The 24,465-nt window shown below is 45.4% G+C and overlaps 1 protein-coding gene and 1 non-coding gene across 5 annotated transcripts in view; both read left to right on the top strand.

The window, feature by feature from the left end:
* The window catches only part of KLF10 (KLF transcription factor 10), a 37,846-nt gene extending 14,028 nt beyond the window's left edge, over positions 1-23,818 (top strand). For 2 of the 4 annotated variants that reach the window (XM_033438162.2, XM_033438161.2), the window contains exons 3-5: positions 20,638-20,871; positions 20,976-21,888; positions 22,187-23,818. In XM_033438162.2, coding sequence (XP_033294053.1) covers positions 20,647-20,871; positions 20,976-21,888; positions 22,187-22,446 — 1,398 coding nt within the window. In that variant the 5' untranslated portion in view covers positions 20,638-20,646 and the 3' untranslated portion in view covers positions 22,447-23,818. Of the gene's footprint in view, positions 1-17,199; positions 17,473-18,336; positions 20,412-20,637; positions 20,872-20,975; positions 21,889-22,186 lie in introns of those variants that run through there. The other 2 variants (XM_004275326.4, XM_033438160.2) reach the window with 2 other exon arrangements.
* A 181-nt stretch (positions 23,819-23,999) lies between these two features.
* On the top strand, positions 24,000-24,072 carry TRNAE-CUC (transfer RNA glutamic acid (anticodon CUC)). Its single transcript has one exon. It is a non-coding gene; the product is annotated as a tRNA-Glu (tRNA).
* The last annotated feature ends 393 nt before the right edge of the window (positions 24,073-24,465 follow it).

Here is a 24,465-nt window from a genome sequence, read left to right as displayed (position 1 = left end):
AGAAGTTCTGCCCCCGCCTCCTGGAGAATGCACCAATCAGGACTGGCGGCTGTAGTCCCTGCTAGGCTGGAGGATTCCCCTGATGCTGTGTTATGCTGCAGACTTCCTCAGAGGGGAGCTTCGTGTTCTCACCACGTGGGAAACGGAAGTGCTGGCTTTCCCATAAACAACCAACCCGGCAAATACCTGACCCTTCTGGTCATGTGCATGCCAGATCTGGCTGCACAGAAGGTAGCTTCCATCTTTCTGAAGGATACGAGGCTGCAGTGATGAATACCCACTCCTTTCTTGTAAAGGCTTTCACCCCAGTGTTTCATACGATTCTGTTTTCCTTTTCAAACCATGGGAACCCAAGAGTTCACTTTAACTATGTCCAAACTCTCTTTTTAGTTTTATCCAGTCATTTCTGGGACATACATTACACCGTTTCTTGAAGGGAAGGAAAACAGAGATGGTACTTTATACCTTTGGACACAAGAACTGGAGCACCTCTCTCCTTGTTATCATGTATTAATTTTGTGGCATATTCTAGGACCATAACACAAGGCACTTTGAAACTACTACCAGTTAAAGTTTTGAATTAGATATAAAATAGTTAGAGGCCAGGTTGCTCCACCGTTTGGCTTAGGGGGCTGGGGAATCCATTTCTAAAACATTATTAGAGAAGGGCTTCTTATGTGATTAATTCTGGGCAGTGGACACAGGCAAATAAGGTTCCCACACTCTACGACCTCACAGTCTAATGAAGAACAGAAATACTTGAATTAAAGATGACCATCCTGGGTTGTATGTCCTACAGGAGAGAGATGCACAATTAAGTGACTTCCTTAGATTCTCTATCAAATCAGTAGTGTCACCAAAGCTGGGGAAGCAAACCCCTGATCTAACATATTCTGATGCATCTTTGGACAATGATGTCCACATTACCTTGGAGCCCAGGTTCTGTCTGCTAGGGACCTATTGAAAGTGAGTGTAGCAAGAAACCAAGATGAGAAAACTCTGACTGCAGCCAAAAAGACGTCAAAGAGAGAAAGTCCATGATCTGTGGTGAGGCAACAGCGAGGAAGATGGCACCCGAAATGGGGAGTTACATGTGGGATAGGTCACGTGGGACTGGATTGTGAAGGCTGTTATAGAGGAAAGTTTTAGGGGGCTTGTTTTGCTTTTATCTTTTTTTCACCCCAGGTGAAGAAATTTGAATTAAAAACTCAGTTTTTTAAGCACTTCATCATTAATCCATGTAAGGTTCTCTTACTTTACTTTTACTTTTTACCTCCAAACCCTAATTATATTCCCTTTGCCCCCATAGTACCTACTCTCATGTTTACTATATCTTTAGATGTGCATGCATACCTTCTTCAAAAGGCATATTACTTTTATGTGAATGTGTCTTTACAGAAATGATAATGTGCTATAAATCCTGTTCTGTTTCCTATGTTTTCCCCTCAACACTAGGTTTCTAAGATCCATCAGTGTTGCTATGTACATCTGGTTGACATTTCTTAACTGCTATTTAGTTTTTAAGTGTACATCTGCCAGATTTACTAATAATCCCTTTCTCTAATGATAAGCACCTAGGCTGTCTCCAACATCCAGCTACCCCAAGAAATCCCACGATGAACATCCTTATGGACCCGTGGGGGAATTTCCTTGGAGTATATATTCCAGATTTTTTCCACAGGTCATAGGGCATGTGCATGCTTAATCTCAACAGCTGCCAGATTGCTCTTCTGAATGATGGTACCAGTTGACACTCCCTCCAACAGTGCCCTAGTGTTCCATCTTCCACATTCTCAGCTGCACCGTTATCACCCTTCTGATATTGGTCATTCTTAGGCATTCTAAGACAGAAGCTTAGAGTAGATACAACAGGTCATAGGGAGCTATCTAAAGCTCTTCACCTGTGAGTACCACGAGAAAGGGGATGCTTTAGAAGCATTGTGCAGGGATGAATGATCTGACTTGCAAAACCAAAAGATGCAACATGTATTCTCTGGGAAGTTTGGGAGATGTTTAGCATTACAAGTGCAAAACGTTTTCTACATATACTTCTTTGCACAAATATCCCATTCGGTGTTTGTTCCCACTCCCATGATTGGTTAGTTTGTGCTGATCTGGCCTGAAACATGATTTGACTTGGTTATGGCCACTGTTCACTATGGCTGGTAGTGGAAGGCAGGGAGGGGAGGTGGGGCTGCAAGACCAGAGTATCTTGCTGAGCAGAAGCCCGGCCTCACTTGATGGGCTGTGCCTCCCTCCCTATCTTCAGCTGTCATCCTCCTTGTGTGAGAGAATTAGATGGAATATTAAAGTGACACTAAGTGATAACAAGGAACATTCGTGGAGTACTTGCTACTCAAAGTGTGGTCCTCAGACCAACAGCTTAGGTAACACCTGGGATGCTGCTTGTTAGAAATGCAGAATCTTGGTGCCCACCCCAGACCTGCAGAATCAGAATCTGCCTTTAGCAAGGTCGCCAAGGGATTCTATGCACATTAGAGTTTGACAAGCACTGCTTCAGTCTTTGCCAAACATTTTTTACATAGACTGTCATATTTCCACTCTTCCCAACACCCTGATATCCTTGGGTATCAGTTATTTAACTCCCATGTTACAGGTGAGAAAACCAAGGCTGGGCAGGTTAAAGTGACTATTCCAAGAATACCCAGAAGAGCCAGTGCAGCCAGATTTTCAGACTCTGCAAGTGCCTCTCAAGGTCGTGCTTTACTTACATCCCCTTCTCCCCATGCCCCACGTTTCTTCATTCCAAAAGAAAGACACCCAGGAAGAGCTCATTTCAGAGCCAAACAAAAATGGATTGGTGGTGAGGCTGCCCAGTCTGGTGGTCCTCTGGGATGCAAATTGCATTCACTGCTACTCAGACTCAATCCTCCTGCTTCAGTGCAACTTAGTTAAGAGGGGCAGTCAGATCTTCACTGAATGTGAGGTGGGTGGAGATACTAGTGGGTCCCTCCCTTGATTGAAGAGTACCAGGGTCCATTTTTCCTTCTTAAAAGCAGGTTAAGCAGGGGTGCTTAATCTGGGGTTCCTCAGGCCCCCAAGACATTTGTGAATAGAGTTCAGGAGTCTTCAACCTTAGCATTTTCTTAAACATAACTACATATAGAAAACAAACCACAGTAGCATCAGCAGGACCTGTGACTTTGTCACTAATAGAAATCACAGGTATTTCTATACCGAGTTGCAACTATTGCACATTTCAAAATCATGTTTATGTTCATCACAACTTCAATATTACTTCAGTTATTAGACCCACACTAGATCTTGTTTTTGAATGTGTTCATGAACGTGCACTATATTTCTAAATTACAATTTTTTTAATATTTTGATAACTATATCAGTATAATGGTTTCCTTTGTAATCTGACAAATTGCATTTTATGAGCTTCAAAACATTATTCTGAGAAGGAGCTCATAGGCTTCATTAAACTGTAGAAAGACCATGTCAGATTCTGGAAGCTTTATCACATCTTCCAGTCTGTTTTTGGTCAGTTAGGTCATCCCTATATTTGTTTTATATCTGTTACCGGTAGCAACATAGCACTTAAAACCAAAAGGGCTTATGTGCTTGTCTTCAGGGGTGAAATGAAGGATTTTCTGAGAAGACTGCACACCATTGCAGTCAGGCTTGGTGGGATTGGAGGTTGAAGAACCCCAAGGGAGAACATTTATGACCCTTGCCCTTCTTCTAGAAGATCTTCTCAACAGTCAGAAGATTTCAATTAAAATTGCTGGTGCATGGGGCTTCCCTGGTGGCGCAGTGGTTGAGGGTCCGCCTGCCGATGCAGGGGACGCGGGTTCGTGCCCCGGTCCGGGAAGATCCCACATGCCGCGGAGCGGCTGGGCCCGTGAGCCATGGCCGCTGAGCCTGCGCGTCCGGAGCCTGTGCTCGGCAACGGGAGAGGCCACAGCGGTGAGAGGCCTGCGTACCGCAAAAAAAAAAAAAAAAAAAAAAAAAAAGAAAAAATTGCTGGTGCCACATGCTGGACAGAGACCATTAACCATAGCTTTTTCTATTATTTACCCTGCTGCAGGTGTGTGTTATAATCTCGATTATAATCCACAAAGAAGCTGGAAGATGTTCGGCCTTTGAAAAGGAACATCCCTTCTTTTTATTTTTTGCATCTTTATTGGAGTATAATTGCTTTACAATGGTGTGTTAGTTTCTGCTTATGACAAAGTGAATCAGCTATATGTATACATATATCTCCAAATCCCCTCCCTCTTGTGTCTGCCTCACACCCTCCCTATCCCACCCCTCTAGGTGGTCACAAATCACTGAGCTGATCTCCCTGTGCTATGTGGCTGCTTCCCACTAGCTATCTATTTTACATTTGGTAGTGTGTATATGTCCATGCCACTCTCTCACTTCGTCCCAGTTTACCCTTCCCCCTCCCCGTGTCCTCAAGTCCATTCTCTATGTCTGCGTCTTTATTCCTGTCCTGCCCCTAGGTTCTTCAGAACCATTTATTTTTTAATTTTTTAAATTTTTTAATTTTTTAAAACATCTTTATTGGAGTATAATTGCTTTACAATGGTGTGTTAGTTTCTGCTTTATAACAAAGTGAATCAGTTATACATATACACATGTTCCCATATCTCTTCCCTCTTGCGTCTCCCTGCCTCCCACCCTCCCTATCCCACCCCTCTATGTGGTCACAAAGCACCAAGCTGATCTCCCTGCTTCCTACTAGCTATCTGTTTTACGTTTGGTAGTGTATATATGTCCATGCCACTCTCTCACTTTGTCACGGCTTACCCTTCCCCCTCCCCATATCCTCAAGTCCATTCTCTAGTAGGTCTGTGTCTTTATTCCCATCTTACCCCTATGTTCTTCATGACCTTTTTTTTTTTCTTAGATTCCATATATATGTGTTAGCATACGGTACTTGTTTTTCTCTTTCTGAATTACTTCACTCTGTATGACAGACTCTAGGTCCATCCACCTCACTACAAATAACTCTATTCCATTTCTTTTTATGGCTGAGTAATATTCCATTGTATATATGTGCCACATCTTCTTTATCCATTCATCTGTCAATGGACATTTAGGTTGCTTCCATGTCCTGGCTATTGTAAATAGAGCTGCAGTGAACATTGTGGTATATGACTCTTTTTGAATTATGGTTTTCTCAGGTTATATGCCCAGTAGTGGGATTGTTGGGTCATATGGTAGTTCTATTTTTAGTTTTTTAAGGAGCCTGCGTACTGTTCTCCATAGTATCAATTTACATTCCCACCAATTTACATTCCCTTTTCTCCACACCCTCTCCAGAATTTATTTATTATTCTTTTTAATTTTTATATTTATTTGTTTGTTTGTTTTTGGCAGTGTTGAGCCTTCGTTGCTGTGCACAGGCTTTCTCTAGTTGTGGGGAGTAGGGGCTACTCTTCTTTGCGGTGTGCGGGCTTCTCATTGCAGTGGCTTCTCGTTGCAGAGCACAGGTTCTGGGCACGTGGGCTTCAGTGGTTGTGGAGCGTGGTCTCAGTAGTTGTGGCTCATGGGCTCTAGAGCTCAGGCTCAATAGTTGTGGTGCACGGGCTTAGTTGCTCCACGGCATGTGGGATCTTCCCGGACTAGGGCTTGAACCCGTGTGCCCTGCATTGGCAGGCGGATTCTTAACCAGTGCGCCACCAGGGAAGTCCTCCAGCATTTATTGTTTGTAGATTTTTTGATGATGGCCATTCTGACTGGTGTGAGGTGATACCTCACTGAAGTTTTGATTTGCATTTCTCTAATGATTAATGATGTTGAGCATTTTTTCATGTGCTTGTTGGGAATCTGTATATCTTCTTTGGAGAAATGTCTATTTAGGTCTTCTGACCGTTTTTGGATTGGGTTGTTTGCTTTTTGCTATTGAGCTACATGAGCTACTTGTAAATTTTGGAGATTAATCCTTTGTCAGTTGCTTCATTTGCAAATATTTTCTCCCATTCTGAGGGTTGTCTTTTCGTCTTGTTTATGGTTTCCTTTGCTTTGCAAAAGCTTTTAAGATTCATTAGGTCCCATTTGTTTATTTTTGTTTTTATTTCCATTTCTCTAGGAGGTGGGTCACAAAGGATCTTGCTGTGATTTATGTCATAGTGTTCTGCTATGTTTTCCTCTAAGAGTTTTATAGTGTCCTGTCTTACATTTAGGTCTCTAATCCATTTTGAGTTTATTTTTGTGTATGGTGTTAGGGAGTGTTCTAATTTCATTCTTTTACATGTAGCTGTTCAGTTTTCCCAGCACCACTTATTGAAAAGGCTGTCTTTTCTCCATTGTATATTCTTGCCTCCTTTGTCAAAAATAAGGTGACCATATGTGCGTGGGTTTATCTCTGGGCTTTCTATCCTATTCCATTGATCTATATTTCTGTTTTTGTGCCAGTACCATACTGTTTGGTTTTTTTTTAACATCTTTATTGGAGTATAATTGCTTACAATGGTGTGTTAGTTTCTGCTTTATAACAAAGTGAATCAGTTATACGTATACACATGTTCCCATATCTCTTCCCTCTTGCGTCTCCCTGCCTCCCACCCTCCCTATCCCACCCCTCTAGGTGGTCACAAAGCACCAAGCTGATTTCTCTGTGCTACGTGGCTGCTTCCCACTAGCTATCTATTTTACATTTGGTAGTGTATATATGTCCATGCCACTCTCTCACTTTGTCACAGCTTACCCTTCCCCCTCCCCACATCCTCAAGTCCATTTTCTAGTAGATCTGTGTCTTTATTCCGGTCTTACCCCGAGGTTCTTCATGACCTTTTTTTCTTTCTTTCTTAGATTCCATATACATCTGTTAGCATACGGTATTTGTTTTTCTCTTTCTGACTTACTTCACTCTGTATGACAGACTCTAGGTCCATCCACCTCACTACAAATAACTCAATTTCGTTTCTTTTTATGGCTGAGTAATATTTCATTGTATATATGTGCCACATCTTCTTTATCCATTAATCCGATGATGGACACTTAGGTTGCTTCCATCTCCTGGCTATTGTAAATAGAGCTGCAATGAACATTTTGGTACATGACTCTTTTTGAATTATGGTTTTCTTAGGGTATATGCCCAGTAGTGGGATTGCTGGGTTGTATGGTAGTTCTATTTGTAGTTTTTTAAGGAACCTCCATACTGTTCTCCATAGTGGCTGTATCAATTTACATTCCCACCAGCAGTGCAAATTGTTCCCTTTTCTCCACACCCTCTCCAGCATTTATTGTTTCTAGATTTTTTGATGATGGCCATTCTGACCGGTGTGAAATGATATCTCATTGTAGTTTTGATTTGCATTTCTCTAATGATTAATGATGTTGAGCATTCTTTCCTGTGTTCTTGGCAATCTGTATATCTTCTTTGGAGAGATGTCTATTTAGGTCTTCTGCCCATTTTTGGATTGGGTTGTTTGTTTAATATTGAGCTGCATGAGCTGCTTGTAAATTTTGGAGAGTAATCCTTTGTCAGTTGCTTCATTTGCAAATATTTTCTCCCATTCTGAGGATTGTCTTTTGGTCTTGTTTATGGTTTCCTTTGCTTTGCAAAAGCTTTGAAGTTTCATTAGGTCCCATTTGTTTATTTTTGTTTTTATTTCCATTTCTCTAAGAGGTGGGTCAAAAAGGATCTTGCTGTGATTTATGTCATAGAGTGTTCTGCCTATATTTAGCTCTAAGAGTTTGATAGTTTCTGGCCTTACATTTAGGTCTTTAATCCATTTTGAGCTTATTTTTGTGTATGGTGTTAGGGAGTGTTCTGATCTCATACTTTTACATGTACCTGTCCAGTTTTCCCAGCATCACTTCTTGAAGAGGCTGTTTTTTCCCCACTGTATATTCTTGCCTCCTTTATCAAAGATAAGGTGACCATATGTGTGTGGGTTTATCTCTGGGCTTTCTATCCTGTTCCATTGATCTATATTTCTGTCTTTGTGCCAGTACCATACTGTCTTGATTACTCTAGCTTTGTAGTATAGTCTGAAGTCAGGGAGCCTGATTCCTCCAGTTCCGTTTTTCTTTCTCAAGATTGCTTTGGCTATTCGGGGTCATTTATGTTTGCATATAAATTGTGAAATTTTTTGTTCTAGTTCTATGAAAAATGCCAGTGGTAGTTTGATAGGCATTGCACTGAATCTGTAGATTGCTTTGGGTAGTAGAGTCATTTTCACAATGTTGATTCTTCCAATCCAAGAACATGATATATCTCTCCATCTGTTTGTATCATCTTTAATTTTTTTCATCAGTGTCTTATAGTTTTCTGCATACAGGTCTTTTGTCTCCTTAGGTAGGTTTATTCCTAGGTATTTTATTCTTTTTGTTGCAGTGGTAAATGGGAGTGTTTCCTTAATTTCTCTTTCAGATTTTTCATCATTAGTGTATAGGAATGCAAGAGATTTCTGTGCATTAATTTTGTATCCTGCTACTTTACCAAATTCATTGATTAGCTCTAGTAGTTTTCTGGTAAAGTCTTTAGGTTTCTCTATGTATAGTATCATGTCATCTGCAAACAGTGACAGCTTTACTTCTTCTTTTCCAATTTGGATTCCTTTTATTTTCTTTTTCTTCTCTAATTGCTGTGGCTAAAAGTTCCAAAAGTATGTTGAATAATAGTGGTGAGAGTGGGCAACCTTGTATTGTTCCTGATCTTAGTGGTAATGGTTTCAGTTTTTCACCATTGAGAACGATGTTGGCTGTCGGTTTGTCATATATGGCCTTTATTATGTTGAAGTAAGTTACCTCTTTGCCTACTTTCTGTGGGGGGCGGTTATCATAAATGGGTGTTGAATTTTGTCGAAAGCTTTTTCTGCATCTATTGAGATGACCATATGGCTTTTATCCTTCAATCTGTTAATATGGTGTATCACATTGATTGATTGGCATATATTGAAGAATCCTTGCATTCCTGGGATAAACCCCACTTGATCATGGTGTATGATCCTTTTAATGTGCTGTTGGATTCTGTTTGCTAGTATTTTGTTGAGGATTTTTGCATCTATGTTCATCAGTGATATTGGCCTGTAGTTTTCTGTCTTTGTGACATCTTTGTCTGGTTTTGGTATCAGGGTGATGGTGGCCTTGTAGAATGAGTTTGGGAGTGTTCCTCCCTCTGCTATATTTTGGAAGAGTTTGAGAAGGATAGGTGTTAGCTCTTCTCTAAATGTTTGATAGAATTCACCTGTGAAGCCATCTGGTCCTGGGCTTTTGTTTGTTGGAAGATTTTTAATCACAGTTTCAATTTCAGTGCTTGTGATTGGTCTGTTTATATTTTCTGTTTCTTCCTGGTTCACTCTCAGAAAGCTGTGCTTTTCTAAAAATTGTCCATTTCTTCCAGGTTGTCCATTTTATTGGCATATAGTTGCTTGTAGTAATCTCTCAATATCCTTTGTATTTCTGCAGTGTCTATTGTTACTTCTCCTTTTTCATTTCTAATTCTATTGATTCAAGTCTTCCCCCTTTTTTTCTTGATGAGTCTGGGTAATGGTTTATCAATTTTGTTTATCTTCTCAAAGAACCAGCTTTTAGTTTTATTGATCTTTGCTATTGTTTCCTTCATTTCTTTTTCATTTATTTCTGTTCTGATCTTTATGATTTCTTCCCTGCTGCTAACTTTGGGGTTTTTTTGTTCTTCTTTCTCTAATTGATTTAGGTGTAAGGTTAGGTTGTTTATTTGAGTTGTTTCTTGTTTCTTGAGGTAGGATTGTATTGCTATAAACTTCCCTCTTAGAACTGCTTTTGCTGTGTCCCATAGGTTTGGGGTTGTCCTGTTTTCACTGTCATTTATTTCTATTTGTTGTTTTTCCCTTGCTGCTTTTAATATGTTTTTTTTGTATTTAATTTTTGATAGTTTGATTAATATGTGTCTTGGAGTGTTTCTCCTTGGATTTATCTGGTATGGGACTCTCTGTGCTTCCTGGACTTGACTATTTCCTTTCCCATATTAGGGAAGTTTTCAACTATAATCTCTTCAAATATTTTCTCAGTCCCTTTATTTTTCTCTTCTTCTGGGACCCCTATAATTCGAGAGTTGGTTTGTTTAATGTTGTCCCAGAGGTCTCTGAGACTGCCCTCAATTCTTTTCATTCTTTTTTCTTTATTCTGCTCTGCAGTAGTTATTTCCACTATTTTATCTTCCAGGTCACATATCCATTCTTCTGCCTCAGTTATTCTGCTATTGATTACTTCTAGAGAATTTTTAATTTCATTTATTGTGTTGTACATCACTGTTTGCTCTTTATTTCTTCTAAGTCCTTGTTAAACACTTCTTGTATTTTCTCCATTCTATTTCCAAGATTTTGGATCATCTTTACTATCATTACTGTGAATTCTTTTTCAGGTAGACTGCCTATTTCCTCTTCATTTGTTTGGTCTGGTAGGTTTTTACCTTGCTCCTTCATCTGCTGTGTGTTTCTATTTCTTCTCATTTTCCTTAACTTACTGTGTTTGGGGTCTCCTTTTTGTAGGCTACAGGTTTATAGTTCCTGTTGTTTTTGGTGTCTGCCCCCAGTGGCTAAGTTTGGTTCAGTGGGTTGTGTAGGCTTCCTGGTGGAGGGGGACTGGTGCCTGTATTCTGGAGGATGAGGCTGGATCTTGTCTTTCTGGTGGGCAGTACCATGTCCGGTAGTGTGGTTTGGGGTGTCTGTGACCTTATTATGATTTTAGGCAGTCTTGCTGCTAATGGGTGGCATTGTGTTCCTGTCTTGCTAGTTGTTTGGCATAGGGTGTCCAGCACTGTAGCTTGCTGGTTGTTAAGTGGAGCTGGGTCTTAGCGTTGAGATGGAGATCTATGGGAGAGCTTTCGCTATTTGATATCACGTGGAGCCGGGAGGTCTCTGGTGTACCAATGTCCTGAACTCAGCTCTCCCACCTCAGAGGCACTGGCCTGACACCCAGCTGGAGCACCAAGACCCTGTCAGCCACATGGCTCCTGTGGGTTGTCAGTGAGCCAGGAGACCGCGGTCATCTGAGCGCATCCAAACCAGAAACCAGACTTTTTTCTTCTTTTGTGCTTAGTCTAGTTTCACTTGGTCGTAGGGTACCACATGTGGAGGTTCTGCACCGGGCACTTCAGACAAGAGTTTCTAGTGCTAAATGACTGTGCCAGTGCCTCAGCTTAGACGCTGCGATGACTCTGTGAAGGAACATCCCTCCTTTCATACCCATGATACTAGACAAGATTTCCAGGATTCTGAAGTCTCAATAGGAAAAAGGTAGTAACTAAGACTCTCCAGAGAAAATGGAAACTCATACTTTTAAATAGGCTGTAAGAACTCTATAATTATTGATGTGCAGAGTGATAGATTAAGTTAATAAACAAAAAGCAGGTTACAAAGTAGCATACCTTATTATAGGGTGGGGTGGGGGGTAGTGAGAAGGCAGGGCAGAGAAAAAGAGTGAAAAATGTATATCAAAATGTTAATAGTGGTTAATTCTGGGTAGCAGGATTACAGGAGATTTTCATCTTTTTATTCCTTTTTGTATTTTTTTATGATCAGCATATATTATTTTGTTTAAAAAAAAAAAAACCCAAGGCAATAAGGCTGTTTTCATTTTGTAACCTTGCAGTACCACTTAACCAGTTAACTAGCTTCACACTTCCTGGGTAGATAAAAAAGAGTGGAATGGAGAGTGGAAAAATTGAATTCTTTACCAAAAAAATCCTAAAGTGTTATAATAAACCATGGACTTTATATAATGGGTCAAATTAGGTCCCCCATATTCCTAGTGAACCAGGCAGCAACTGGTGCATAGCAGGCGCTGGATCAAGGTGAACTCCCTTCCTTCCTATTACACGTTTATTTCCATTTCTGAGCCTCAGTAGAGTGCTGGGATGGGGGGAGCGGGAGTGGGGCTGCTGGGGGTAGGGTTCTTCCAGATCTACATACTTCCCCCTTCTCCAAGTTAAAAAAAAATTATTTCTTGCTCCAATTTTTCTTCCTTTTCTAATTCATCAGTTTTTTTAGTTCTCCTTCCTGGAACCTTCTTCCAGCCATTTTAGATTCTTTGAAAAAAAAAAAAGTATTCTTATAAAATGAGTATTTTGAAAACGGTGGCTGTCTCTCCAGAGCTGAAACAAACACACAGCCACTATTTCAGTTATCCCTTGCGGCATATCAAACCACCCCAAAACCTAGGGACATCCCTGCAGACAGAAGTGGGGGTAAGGGGCTACTGGGTGGAGAGGAGGCAGGAAATGCTGCCTGGGTTACTCTTCCATTTATTGTTCATGATTCTGTGGGTCAGAAATTCAAGTAGAGCTTATCTCTTCTCTAGGCTGTGTCAGCTAGGCCTGCTTGACTGGGGCTGGAGGACATCCAGTCGCCCTGTCAGGCATCTGGAGTCTTGTTCCTGGCTGGTGGTTGGGATGCCTTGGTCTCCACGTGGCCATTCTCCCTTCAAATGTTCTCTCTTTATTCAGTAAGTTAGCCTAGCCTAATAAGCTCCTCTGCCTAGTGGCTGATTTCCAAGAGGGTAAAAATAGGAAATTCAAACCCTTCTTAAAACCTAGGCATGAAGTCCCATAGTACCACCCAGGTCCCTACTGGTCAAAGCCAGCCCAGAATCAAGGGTTGGGGGAATTAAACTTCACCTCTTGATGCAGGAATGGCAAAGTCACATTGGAAAAGATTATGCAGAATGGGAGGGGTTTTGTGACCATCTTTAGAAACAATCTACTCAACATATCAATATTAAAAAAAAATTTTAAAGAGCTTAATAACTATGGTAACTAGTATAATGAAAATAACGAATGATATTCACCAATCAGAGGGGATAATTATTTTTTCTAATTTGTTTGACCCTTTCAATTTCTGAATCATCCCGTTTGCCTTTCATCTCCACTTTGTGTCACATTAGGCCAAGAAATCCTAAGTGCTGCATGTATGAAAGAAGTCCTCACTGTGTCACTCTTCGCCAGTATTTCACCATGTGGCTGTTTCCTCTTAGTCTCCGTTCTGTGCTTGTAGTTCACCAGAAGACCACCCTCAGTTCTCTTACCTCTCATTCCTTACTCTTCCTAGAGGATTTCATTCACCCCCTGGTTTCCAATGCCACCAACACCCTGATGACAACAAATTTTAATCTCCAGCCCAGATCCTTCTCTTCTGGGCTCCAGACCTGAAATTCCAGCTGCCTCCTGGACATCTCTATTTGGATGTCCCACAGGTAACCTCACGTTTATATGTCCTAAATCAAATTTGGCATTTTCTTCCTCTCCACCCTAACTTACTACCTCCCTACAGTCCCTTTCTTGGGCAATAGTGTCCTGTTTTTGTCCTGTTTCATCCAGTGAATCAAGCCAAAAACTCAGCAGTCCTCCTCCACACCTCCCTCTTCCTCACGCCCACATCCAATCAATTACCAAATCCTCCTGATTCTTGGTGTCTCTATTCCAGCTTTTCCATGCCTGCCACCATTTCCATAGTTTAAGCTACCATCATCTTTGTTGCTTACATTGCTACGAAACCTTCTCACTGGTGTTAGGCCCCAGCCTCTGTGGTCCATTATCAAAGTGGGCCAGAATGAATTTTCTATACTATCATTGCTAAAACCTGTCAGTAGGTCCCCCCTGTCCCCAAGATAAAAGTCCCACATCTATATTTCTTAGCAGGGCACACAAAGGCCCTTTATGTTTGGGGCTGCTTCCCTTAATATCCTAAGTGCCTCATCCTAACTCTCAAATTTGTGATCCAGACAATTCAGAGCATCCTGAATCCCCACCACTCTCTCTACTCTTCACCTCCACCTCTCCTCTCCTCCAGCTTAGAAGTCAACCAGAGGAACCTTCCCTTACCCCTTCCTTCCTCGCCTACCTAGGACACTGTGCATACTCTTTTCTTAGCATTTACCATACCACAGTAATGGCTGGCTCACTTATTTACTTCTTCCACTGTACTGGAAGCTCCTGAAACACAAGAGCTGTGTCTTTTTTTACGGTTGTTCCTCAGTGTTCAGCTAGTGCCTGGCATATGGTGGGGCAATGAATGAATGAATGAATGAATGGTGATAATACCCACTGGCTGTAAGGAGCAAAGAGAAGATGGCTGGTGGGTACAATGTGTTTTAATATCCATATAACTGAACTGAGGAATCTTTACATGTCACCCCCCGCCCCCCCCCCCTTCCCCTTCCTTCACTGTTCTGATTGAAGGAGAAACCACCACCATTAGCAGGAAGGGGTCAGCACTTAATTGAAGTAATGCTTACTATTGCCTAGGACTTTCTTTTACTCATGTTTAAGATGACAGTTTTCCGTGCCTGGTCCTGTAATGATGTAAGCTAAGGGAAAGGCTTAGAAGGATCCATACTTCTGCCGAGGCACTTGTCCACATTCTGTCTATAACCTCAGTGAATCTTCACAGACAACCTACAATTTTATTTCCTCCATTAAAGAGTCTTGACTGCCTAAAATGTCTGCACTGGACCACAAAGATGATTATGACATGGCTACCATCTTGAAGGAGCTTTTATTTATACATATAGTCTACTTGTCTTTGTCTTGCCGTCCAAGCCTTTTGAGAGCAGGGACCTGGCCTGTCTTATTCATTGCTGTTGTCCCAGTGCCTACAACACATAGTAGGTGCTCAACAAATGTTTGTTGAATGGAGTGGATAAACGAGCAACACAATGTTTATTGAATGAGGATGTAGTCATAGGCAATGGTATATCTGGGTGGGAGATGAGGTTTATCTCCTAGGCAACAGGAGCAAAGGATCATTTCTTAAGTAGGGATTGGATCATGACTTTCAAAAAACCCACTCTGGTTTCAGTGTGGAGAGTTTGCCACTGGGGTGCCAGCTGGGCTGGGGTGGGGGGTTGGGTGGGGAGAGTGTAAATTGTTTAACCCAAGCAAGAATTGATGACAGACTGACCTAGAGTGACAGTTGAGGGGTACAAATGGAAAGTGAGGGAAGAGAGACATTTCTGAGGCAAAACTGCTCAGACCTGGGGACCAACTGGATCCAGGGCTTTGGGGGAGATGGTGAAGGCTGGATGGGAGATGAGAAGCCCATACGGGAAGAAGTAAAAACAAGGACTTTAGTTTTGGTTACTTTGAGTCTGAGATGCCTGGGTAACATCTTTCTCTGAATCTCTAGGAATTGTGCCACCACCACACTGTTCCTCCTACCCCTTTTCTCTTTTCTTTCCTGTTTTGAATCACTCCCACAAGCCATAAATGCTCCCTGCTTCTCGGCGTGCTGGGGCACCATGCCAGCAGGGCCCACATTCAGTTCAGACCTGGAGGGCCGACTGTGGCCTCTGAGGATGGCAGCTCCCTGACAGGAAGGAAGGCTGGCTTGCCGGCTGGGCACAGACAGGAGCTTGCTTTGCTGCAGCAGGTGCCCAGGGCCAGCTGCTCCAGTACCCTCAGGCTCACATCAACAGGATGGGACAGCCCAGGCGGAAGGAAGCCTGCAGGGAGGGACACCGATGCAGACAGAAGCCGGGGCAGGGGATGGAGAGGAGACAGGAAGAGCTGCCTGAGCTGTTGGCTGGCGCCCCGCCAGCAGATTCAGGAGCGGCAGTGACAGGGGGCCACTGAGTCCTCTTTCCCTCTGTGATGAGCATCTCTGGCCCTGGTTGATTGTATTATTATTACTACTACTGTTGTTGGCCAGCCTGGGCCTATTTCTAAAATAGTTAATTGCCTTTTTTCCCTTTCTTTCTCTTTCTTTCTTTCCTTTGTTTCTTGTTTTTTTTTTTTTTTTTTTTGGCTGTGCCGCACAGCTTTTGGGGTCTTAGTTCCCCAAGGAGGGGTTGAACCCTGGCCATGGCAGTGAAAGCGCCCAGTACTAACCACTGGACCTTCAGGGAATTCCCTAGCTAATTCCTTGTCTATACTCAATTTTGTGATTATTGGGAAAGAAAGGACACTTCCATTAGCCTTTCAGTTACACAGAGCAGTGAGAAAGCTCGAGGGAGGGGCAGTGGTTTCTGCCCCGTGTTCAGCCTGTCCACAGGAGATAAAATCTCCAGTTTGCTTTAAGCCGCGTTATCACCACCCTCCTCTCCAATAACAGCAGCTGCGAACGGGCACCAAATGGCCAAAAGGGGGCCAATAGGGAGCCATAACAGACCCATAGGCTCGCAATCCGGAGGCCGCAGACCGCTTCTGAGCGGGGTCGGAGGTCGGGGTTGCAGCGCGGCGGGGGGGGGCTGGTGCTTTCGCTGGCCCGGGGGCGGGGCGTTCCGTGTGGGGCGTGGTGGGCATTCCCACTGCTACCCACTCGCAGGCGGGCCCCGGCTGGCGCCTGGTGACCCCGGGAGACCCCGCCCCGCCCCATCCCCACCAGCAGTTTCCTGGCAGGGCGTTTCCGGAGGCCCTGGCCCGGGGTGGGGGCGTGGGGAGGGGTAGGGTCTGCCTTTGAGACAGCTTGTAGAGTGCACTTTAAACTTCACACCGAGCTCAAAACTCGATTCTGCAGCCGAGCTTCGGCTCCCGGGAAAGATAAAAACTCTGGTCTACGGCCCCCCATCATCCCATTGGTCTAGTTCTCGGGGCTTCCTGCAGTCCCCACACCATTCTCTCCACAGCCTGGGAGGAAGGATGGGCGGGGCGGACGGGGGCGGGCAGTGCTGCCGGCGGTGCAGCTGAGGAGGGCGAGCCAGCTCCCGCGGCCCGGGCGTGGGCGGGGGGCGCCGGAGCAGGTGTCCGCTCAATGACAGGATACCCTTCCCTCTCCGCCCCTCCCTCGTGCTACCCACGGCTCAGCGAGGCAAAACCCAGCATATGCTCCAGAAATGCAGCTCAGTCGGTCACCGGGCTCCGCTTTCTCGCCAGACGCGCAAGAGATCGGCGCTTCCAAATGCAAATCTCTTGGCTCCGGACCCTTGGCTTGCAGCCGCCGCCTCCCCCGCTTGGCTACCCCGCGTCCCGCCTATCCCGCAGCGGCCCGAGATGGGACCTCGCGCCGAGGGGACTGGGCGGAGCGGGCATCCCACCCCACCTCCCACGTGGGGCCGGCCCTCCGCAGTGCCTGGGCGCGCCGCCGCTGCCGCGCCTCCGGTCTAGGTCCTCCGCGCCGCCCCCCCAGGCCAGGGAAGGGGACCGCAGGCGGGGGTGGGTGAGGGGTGGGGGCGGTGTCACGGAGTCAGGTGGCGGCGGGAGTTCCCTCGGGCTGGGCCGAGGGAACACGCTGCCGGAGATTGTGTACACGCTCCACTGACACAAGCTTCACGCTGCCGGGCAGCCGCTGATCACGCGTGGCCCCGCGAGCCCATTGGCCGGCGCCTCACACACCTTTGTCACTGATTGGCCGGCGGAAGGCTCCGCCCCCACCCCCGCCCGCGGCGCGGGGCAGGCGGAGCGGCTACCTGAATGGGGAGGGGGCAGACGGCGCGGAGCGCGGCGGTGGCGGGAGCGGCGTCGAGTGTCTCCGGGCGTCCGTCTGTGGCCAGGCAGCCAAGCAGCCAGTCAGCTCGCCGCCGGCGGCCAGGCAGCCAACCATGCTGAACTTCGGCGCTTCTCTCCAGCAGCCTGCAGTAAGTGACCTGGGGATGCCCCGGCCCTACTCTGCCTCGCTGAGTCTGAGGGGCCCCCGGGGGCGCGAACCCCGAGCCCCTGACATTAGCCTCGCCTGAGGACTGAGGCTGCAGCGGAGTCGTGGGAGAGGAAGGGGCTTCCCGCCTGCAGACTGGGCATTAGTGAGGGCGTGTGCGTCGCGGAGGGGCTCAGGAGAAGCAGGCGGGTAGCTAGAGACGAAAGGAGAGAGGGTCTTGCTCAAGGTGTAATGAGGGGAAGGGGCAGCTCCGCTGGGAGACTTGAAGCAGGTGAGGGGGAGGATGACTGGAGGGGCGGGAAGAGTGAGGAGGGGGCTGCTGCCCTGTCAGTGAGAATAAGAGGTGTGGAAGGGGAAGGGGGACAAGGGGCCACCCTGCACCTGGCGCCGGGGAGAGATGCCTCCGTCTGGATAAGGAATGCGACCCAGGGTGGGAGGGGGCTGCCCAGAAGCTTTTGAGGGGCGGGGTGTCCGCTGGAGAGGAGAGGGGGCTCCCCAACTCGGGGCTCTGAAAGGAGGCTTGCAGGACGGGGCTGCTCAGCAGATAGCGGGGGCTGGGGGAGGGGCGCCCGGCGTGGGTGCGGGGGATGGCACGTGGGCCCGGGACCGCCGAGGGGGACCGGGGAGTTGCCCCCCCAATATGGCTGGAGGAGACTCCCCATCTCGGGAGCGGGCAGGTGGCCGCCTTCTGAGGACGCCTTGGAGGGGGGAGGGAGCCGCCTCGGCGACAGGAGATGGGAGGGTGGGAAGCGGGACCCAGCAGCGGGGCGGGGAAGGTGGGCGGGGGCAACCGGGCTGCGAGACGCGGGGGCAGCGTGTCGGGGCGGGAGCCGCAGGCCGTGGAGCCGAGCGTCTGGAGCGGGGCCTGTTGGGGCTGCACGTCTGGGAACTCGTGGAGACACGCGGCTGGCGGGGGCCGGTGCTGCCGGAAACCGCGGGGAGGGGACGCGCATCTTCGGGGACAGTCAGGGTGGTCTGAGGTCCCGCGGGAGGCGTGGGCGGGAAGCGCCGAGGGCTCGGCCGGGTCCCCGGGGGCTGCAGCCGGAGGAGGGCGGGGGCCGGGTTTCCGCGGGGACCCGGCTCCTCCTCCGGCAGCTGAGGCGGAGGCTGGGGGTGGGCCGGGAGCGGATGCGCCTGGGGAGCTTCTCGTCCCTGAGTGACCCAGTCCCGGCCTCCGCCAGAGGCGGGAGTGAGGCCCGGCCCCGCTGTCGGTTCCTAAGGGAACGCCGGCTCGCGGGGAGCTGGAAGGGGCGGGCGCTCCTGGAGCCCGGCGCCCGCGGCTCCGCCCCTCCCCGCGGGCTCGGGCGCGCACTGCCGGGCGGTTGGCGGCGGTGCCCGCGGCCCCTCCCCCGGGCCGTCGCGAGGGCGGGGGCCCGCGGGCTCAGGAAGTAGGTGAAAGGTGACGGCGCGGCAATTCCCAGTTCAGGTTTCCTGCGCCGCCCGGAGCAGCCGCTGATCACGCTTTGTTCACATGCCTCGCCCCCTCCTTCTCCTCCTCCGCGCCCCCGCCCTTCGCGGCCCAGCCAATCCCAGCCCGGGCCGCCCGGCCTGCTGGCCAATGGCGGGGGCAGGGACGCGGGGACGTGCGAGCGGCGAGGAATGTTCCCAGTGACTCACCCGCGAGCCTCATTGAGGCTAGGGCGGCCCCATCCGTCTGTCCCAGCCAGCGAGGATCTCCCCCGCCGTCCGCCCCCGCCCCTCGTCTGCCTTCCCCTCCCGCGCCTCCGCCCGCGCTTCCCTTTCCTGCCTCTCTCGCGGCCCACTCCGTTTCCTCCCTTCCCGACTTCTCCCTGCCCTTCCCAGCTCACACTGTTCTTCCCTGCTGCCTGCCTTTTCTCTTTTTTCCTTTGCACTGGCGTCTTGAGGCTTTTACACAACATGCGTTGTCCGTTGCAGCTTACATAAAGGGCCCGCGATTATGCAATTGCATTGTTAGCGATGTTTCAAGAGCGATGGCTTCTTAAGGCTTCGGTACGAAGGGTTTATGCGTTTTTTTCAGCAAGTGTTGAGATTAATACCTTGCCACGTAAAGACAATTGTTCTGTGTTTTTACACAATCTCTGCTTTGACCAATGAATGGGATCACATTGGTGGAAAATTGGAGAGATGGAGGGTAGTAACTTTTAGTGCAGTTTAAGGAACTTTAATATGAAGCATTAAATACCTAATAGAAGGAGTTGTTCAAATATAAGGCATGTGCTGTTATTTTTGTCAAGGAGCAGTTCTTTAAAAAAATTAAAATAAGATTCTATTTTGACTATTGAAGATTTCTTACAATCAGAGTTCTTGCAAATTTAAGTCGCATATTAAATTTTCTGATTATCTCTTTTTTGTGCTATTGCATTAGCTGGTCATAGTTACACATAGCAAACCATTGTGTTAAGTGTAAGATCCAGTGAATGAGAACACAAACATGAAGAAGTTGAAATTATTCTTTCCAAAGGTCACACCCAAATCAACAGACCACAGCTCTGTCCACTATACTTTGCCTTTTTAAAAGAAAATTTTGGCCGTTTATTTTTTTCTAGTAGGAAGTCATACCTGAAAAGATCTCATACCATACCTGTAGTGTTTCTTTTAATGATTTTAAAAAAATATTTATTTGGCTGCCCCGGTCTTAGTTGCCGCACGCAGGATCTTTAGTTGAGGCATGCATGTGGGATCTAGTTCCCTGACCAGAGATCAAACCGGGCCCCCTGCATTGGGAGCCTGTTGTCTTAGCCACTGGACCACCAGGTCCCCATACCTGTAGTATTGAAAAAAGATGACTTTTTTGTAGAGCATTCCCTCAGTTATTTTGTCTGACTCCTGTTGCAGTTGACTACTCTGGAAAGAATATAAAATGTTTTTTTTTTTCTAAGCCAAGCAGTTCTTTTTTGGATTACAAGTGCATTGGTACCTTTGGCCTTGGTCCTCATAATGGTAATAAGTTCCTCTTTACCTTGCAAGGGTATCAGTGTTCAGGCCTAAGTGTGAGAGGAAGAATGAGGAAGACTTTTATCAGTATTACTATCAGAGTGGGGATGAGAAAAATTATTTCAAGTTTTATTTTGAAAAGTTGTGCAGATAGTAAAAAAAAATTGCACATTGCTGTGCGTGTCATGTGGATGACAATATGCTTATAGCATTTAATTTTTTGTATTTATAGGAGGAAAGAATGGAAATGATTTCTGCAAGATCAGAAGAGAGTGTGTATTCCTGGAACAAAACTGCAGAGAAAAGTGACTTTGAAGCCGTAGAAGCACTTATGTCAATGAGCTGCAGTTGGAAGTCTGATTTTAAGAAATACATTGAAAGCAGACCCGTTACTCCAGTGTCTGATATGTCAGAGGAAGAGAATCTGCTTCCTGGTACACCTGATTTTCATACAGTCCCAGCATTTGTAAGTATTGTTGCTTTAAAGATGAGTGTAAATGAGAATTTCTTATAATTTATATAATGAACTCTACTGTTCTTCACGCTGTTGCCTGTATTTCTCTGCTCTAGTGTTTGACTCCACCTTACAGTCCCTCTGACTTTGAACCCTCTCAAGTGTCAAATCTGATGGCACCAGCGCCATCTACTGGACACTTCAAATCATTGTCAGATACTGCCAAGCCTCACATTGCTGCTGCACCTTTCAAAGAGGAGAAGAGCCCAGTACCTGCCCCCAAACTCCCCAAGGCTCAGGCAACAAGTGTGATTCGTCATACAGCTGATGCCCAGCTGTGTAACCACCGATCTTGCCCAGTGAAAGCAGCCAGCATCCTTAACTATCAGGACAATTCTTTTCGAAGAAGAACCCACCTAAATGCTGAGACTGCAAGAAAAAACATACCTTGTGCAGCTGTGTCACCAAACAGATCCAAACGTGAGAGAGACACAGTGGCAGGTGTTGAAGAGAAAGCAAGTGCTGCACTTTATGACTTTTCTGTGCCTTCCTCAGAGACAGTAATCTGTAGATCTCAGCCGGTCCCCATGTGCCCACAACAAAAGTCGGTCTTAGTCTCTCCACCTGCAGTATCAACAGGGGGAGTGCCACCTATGCCCGTCATCTGCCAGATGGTTCCCCTCCCTGCAAACAACCCAGTTGTGACAACAGTCGTCCCCAGCACTCCACCCAGTCAGCCGCCAGCCGTCTGCCCACCTGTTGTATTCATGGGCACTCAGGTGCCCAAAGGCGCCGTCATGTTTGTTGTACCCCAGCCCGTTGTTCAGAACCCCAAGCCTCCAGTGGTGAGCCCAAATGGCACCAGACTCTCTCCCATTGCCCCTGCTCCAGGGTTTTCTCCTTCAGCAGCAAAAGTCACTCCTCAGATTGACTCATCAAGGATAAGAAGTCACATCTGTAGCCATCCAGGATGTGGCAAGACGTACTTTAAAAGTTCTCATCTGAAGGCCCACATGAGAACGCATACAGGTACCAACCATTTCTTATTTCATATTTAAGTCTTAGAAATTTGGATGAAGGTTTTTTGGCAATGATCGCAAATGTAAACCAGGCATGTTAAGGAAGAACTTGCCTTATTAGCCACTCTAGTGGATGGTATTTACCAGTGCAAGGTCTTCTAAAAGATTTCATCAAGGTGTTTTTGTTTTAATTTCTCAAATGATGATTCTTTAAATGTCTAATAAAATATCTTAAATATGATTTAATATGTAACTTACAGTGGCTTAATAAATGCATAATAATAATAATATGACTTATTTTATTTCAGGAGAAAAACCTTTTAGCTGTAGCTGGAAAGGTTGTGAAAGGAGGTTTGCTCGTTCAGATGAACTGTCCAGACACCGACGAACCCACACAGGTGAGAAGAAATTCGCCTGTCCCATGTGTGACCGGCGGTTCATGAGGAGCGACCATTTGACCAAACATGCCCGGCGCCATCTGTCAGCCAAGAAGCTACCAAACTGGCAGATGGAAGTGAGCAAGTTAAATGACATTACCCTACCTCCAACCCCTGCTCCCACACAGTGACAGACGGATGGTAAAGAATCAGACTAACTTTGGTCACAGCCAGAAGCCAGTGGTGATATAAAAATGCTTCCACTGCAAGTCTGTGGCCCTCCAGTGCGGGCTGCAAGCAGAAGCCCCACGGCCTGGGGAGAAGGCCCAGCCTGGGTTAGATGGTAAGAAGTGCTACGGCCACAGGCAGCTCAAAGAGTGGCAGGACTCATTTCTTACCATGTAAGAGAGATGAGAAAGTTTATTCCTTTCAATATTTTTTGAAGGTTTCAGGTGAGGTCAGCCCAACCACAGGTAGCACAGATTTTGAATTTGTGTGCACAATTTGTTACTTTACTTTCACCATTTATACTTGAGACCAACTTTTCAATGTGATTCTTCAAAAGCACTGGTTTCAAGAGTGTAGAGACTGGAAGTAAACATTACGGTACAGAGATGGAGATGTAAAATTGATCTGTATTATCGCGAATATTATTATCCTTTCCTAGAGTTATCTTGTTTACTATTCTTAGTCTTTCCATTCAATTTCGTGGACATAGTTGTTAAATATATCTAGAACTAGCATTTTTACACTAGTTGCTGACGTTTGGAATTGAGCAACTGTATATTGCTGAAGAGGTCCCAAAGAATTGGAATCCTCATTAATTTAATTGCTTTGAAGTGTTGCTTCAGGGTTTTTTTTTGCGTTTTTGTTTTAAAAGTTTAACAAATGACTATAACTAGGCATTTTATTATGCTTTGAACCTTAGTTGGCTGCAGTTCCCTGTGTAGATTTGAAAATTGTATACCAATGTGTTTTCCGTAGACTCTAAAATACACTGCACTTTGTTTCGAAAAAAAATTGAAGATGAAAACACATATTGTAAAGAAGGGATATTAAGAATTTTAGATAACTCCTTCAAAAAGATGGCTTAGGACATCAGTAAAGTACCCTTATGTTATGAGGATATAACATGTGCTTTATTGAATTAGAAAGTGAGTGAACATTATTCACAGGTGGACAAATGTCCTGTTAATTTATAGAAGTTTTTTTTGGGGGGGGGGAATGTGGAAGTAGATAGGTAGAAAAATAATTAGGACATTCACTTTTGTTAACAGTATTTCTGTTATATTCTGTTTTGTATAGTGGATGATATATACAGTGGTAAAACAAAAGTCAATTGTTTAAAATATATAGTGAAAAATGTCATTATGTCTTTCCATTTAACATTTTTCTCTATATTGGGTGTAGATTTCTGCCATCAAAACTTTGGACTCTTGGAAAACAAAAAAAGAATTTTCTTTTAATAAAAAAAATCCTTGTGATTTACAATTTGCACAATATTTCTTTTGTTGTACTTTATATCTTGTTTACAATAAAGAATTTCCTTTGGTATATATATAATTGGTTGATTGTATTTGTTGAAAACCATTCTCACTCTGACCTTGACATTGATCACTGTGGTGCTCTCCAAAGACTTATGGTCTGAATTTCTCTAAGGGCCTCATTCAAATTTAGAACTGTAGGAGTATATATTTAACATGAGTAATCAATTTAGACAGTATGCAAAGCAAGGCCAGGGAATTCCTTGATGGTCCAGTGGTTAGGACTTGGCACTCTCATTGCCAGGGGCCCAGGTTCGATCCCTGGTCCAGGAACTAATATCCTGCAAGCCATGTGGCACAAAAAAAATAATAACAAAATAAAATCTAATTAAAATACACACACAAAGCAAGGCCAGATATCTACCATTTTAAAACATTTTTGTATGTTTTGATGATGTGGGGTTGAAATATATTCTGTCTCTCAGCAAAACCTTAAGTAGCACTGAGTTAAAGGGAACACCACATGAGTAATTACAGTAATGACTGCTGTGAAATGAAAAGAAGCCTGACCTATTAAAGAGTAAATTACTTCTAGAAGTTAGATTAACTCAGACCATTCAGTGATACGTTAAATGCAATAAACATGCTAGTACTTCAGCTGCCTGAAAGCTAATCCACCTCTGAAGAGAAATACTTGCCAGTCACTTGCCAGTGGAACTAGGAGCT

This window comes from Orcinus orca, chromosome 17, assembly GCF_937001465.1.
Source record: "Orcinus orca chromosome 17, mOrcOrc1.1, whole genome shotgun sequence".
Classification (NCBI taxonomy): domain Eukaryota; kingdom Metazoa; phylum Chordata; class Mammalia; order Artiodactyla; family Delphinidae; genus Orcinus; species Orcinus orca.
The sequence above is the reverse complement of the archived record's forward strand: the minus strand, read 5'-3'. Positions and strand labels throughout refer to the sequence as shown.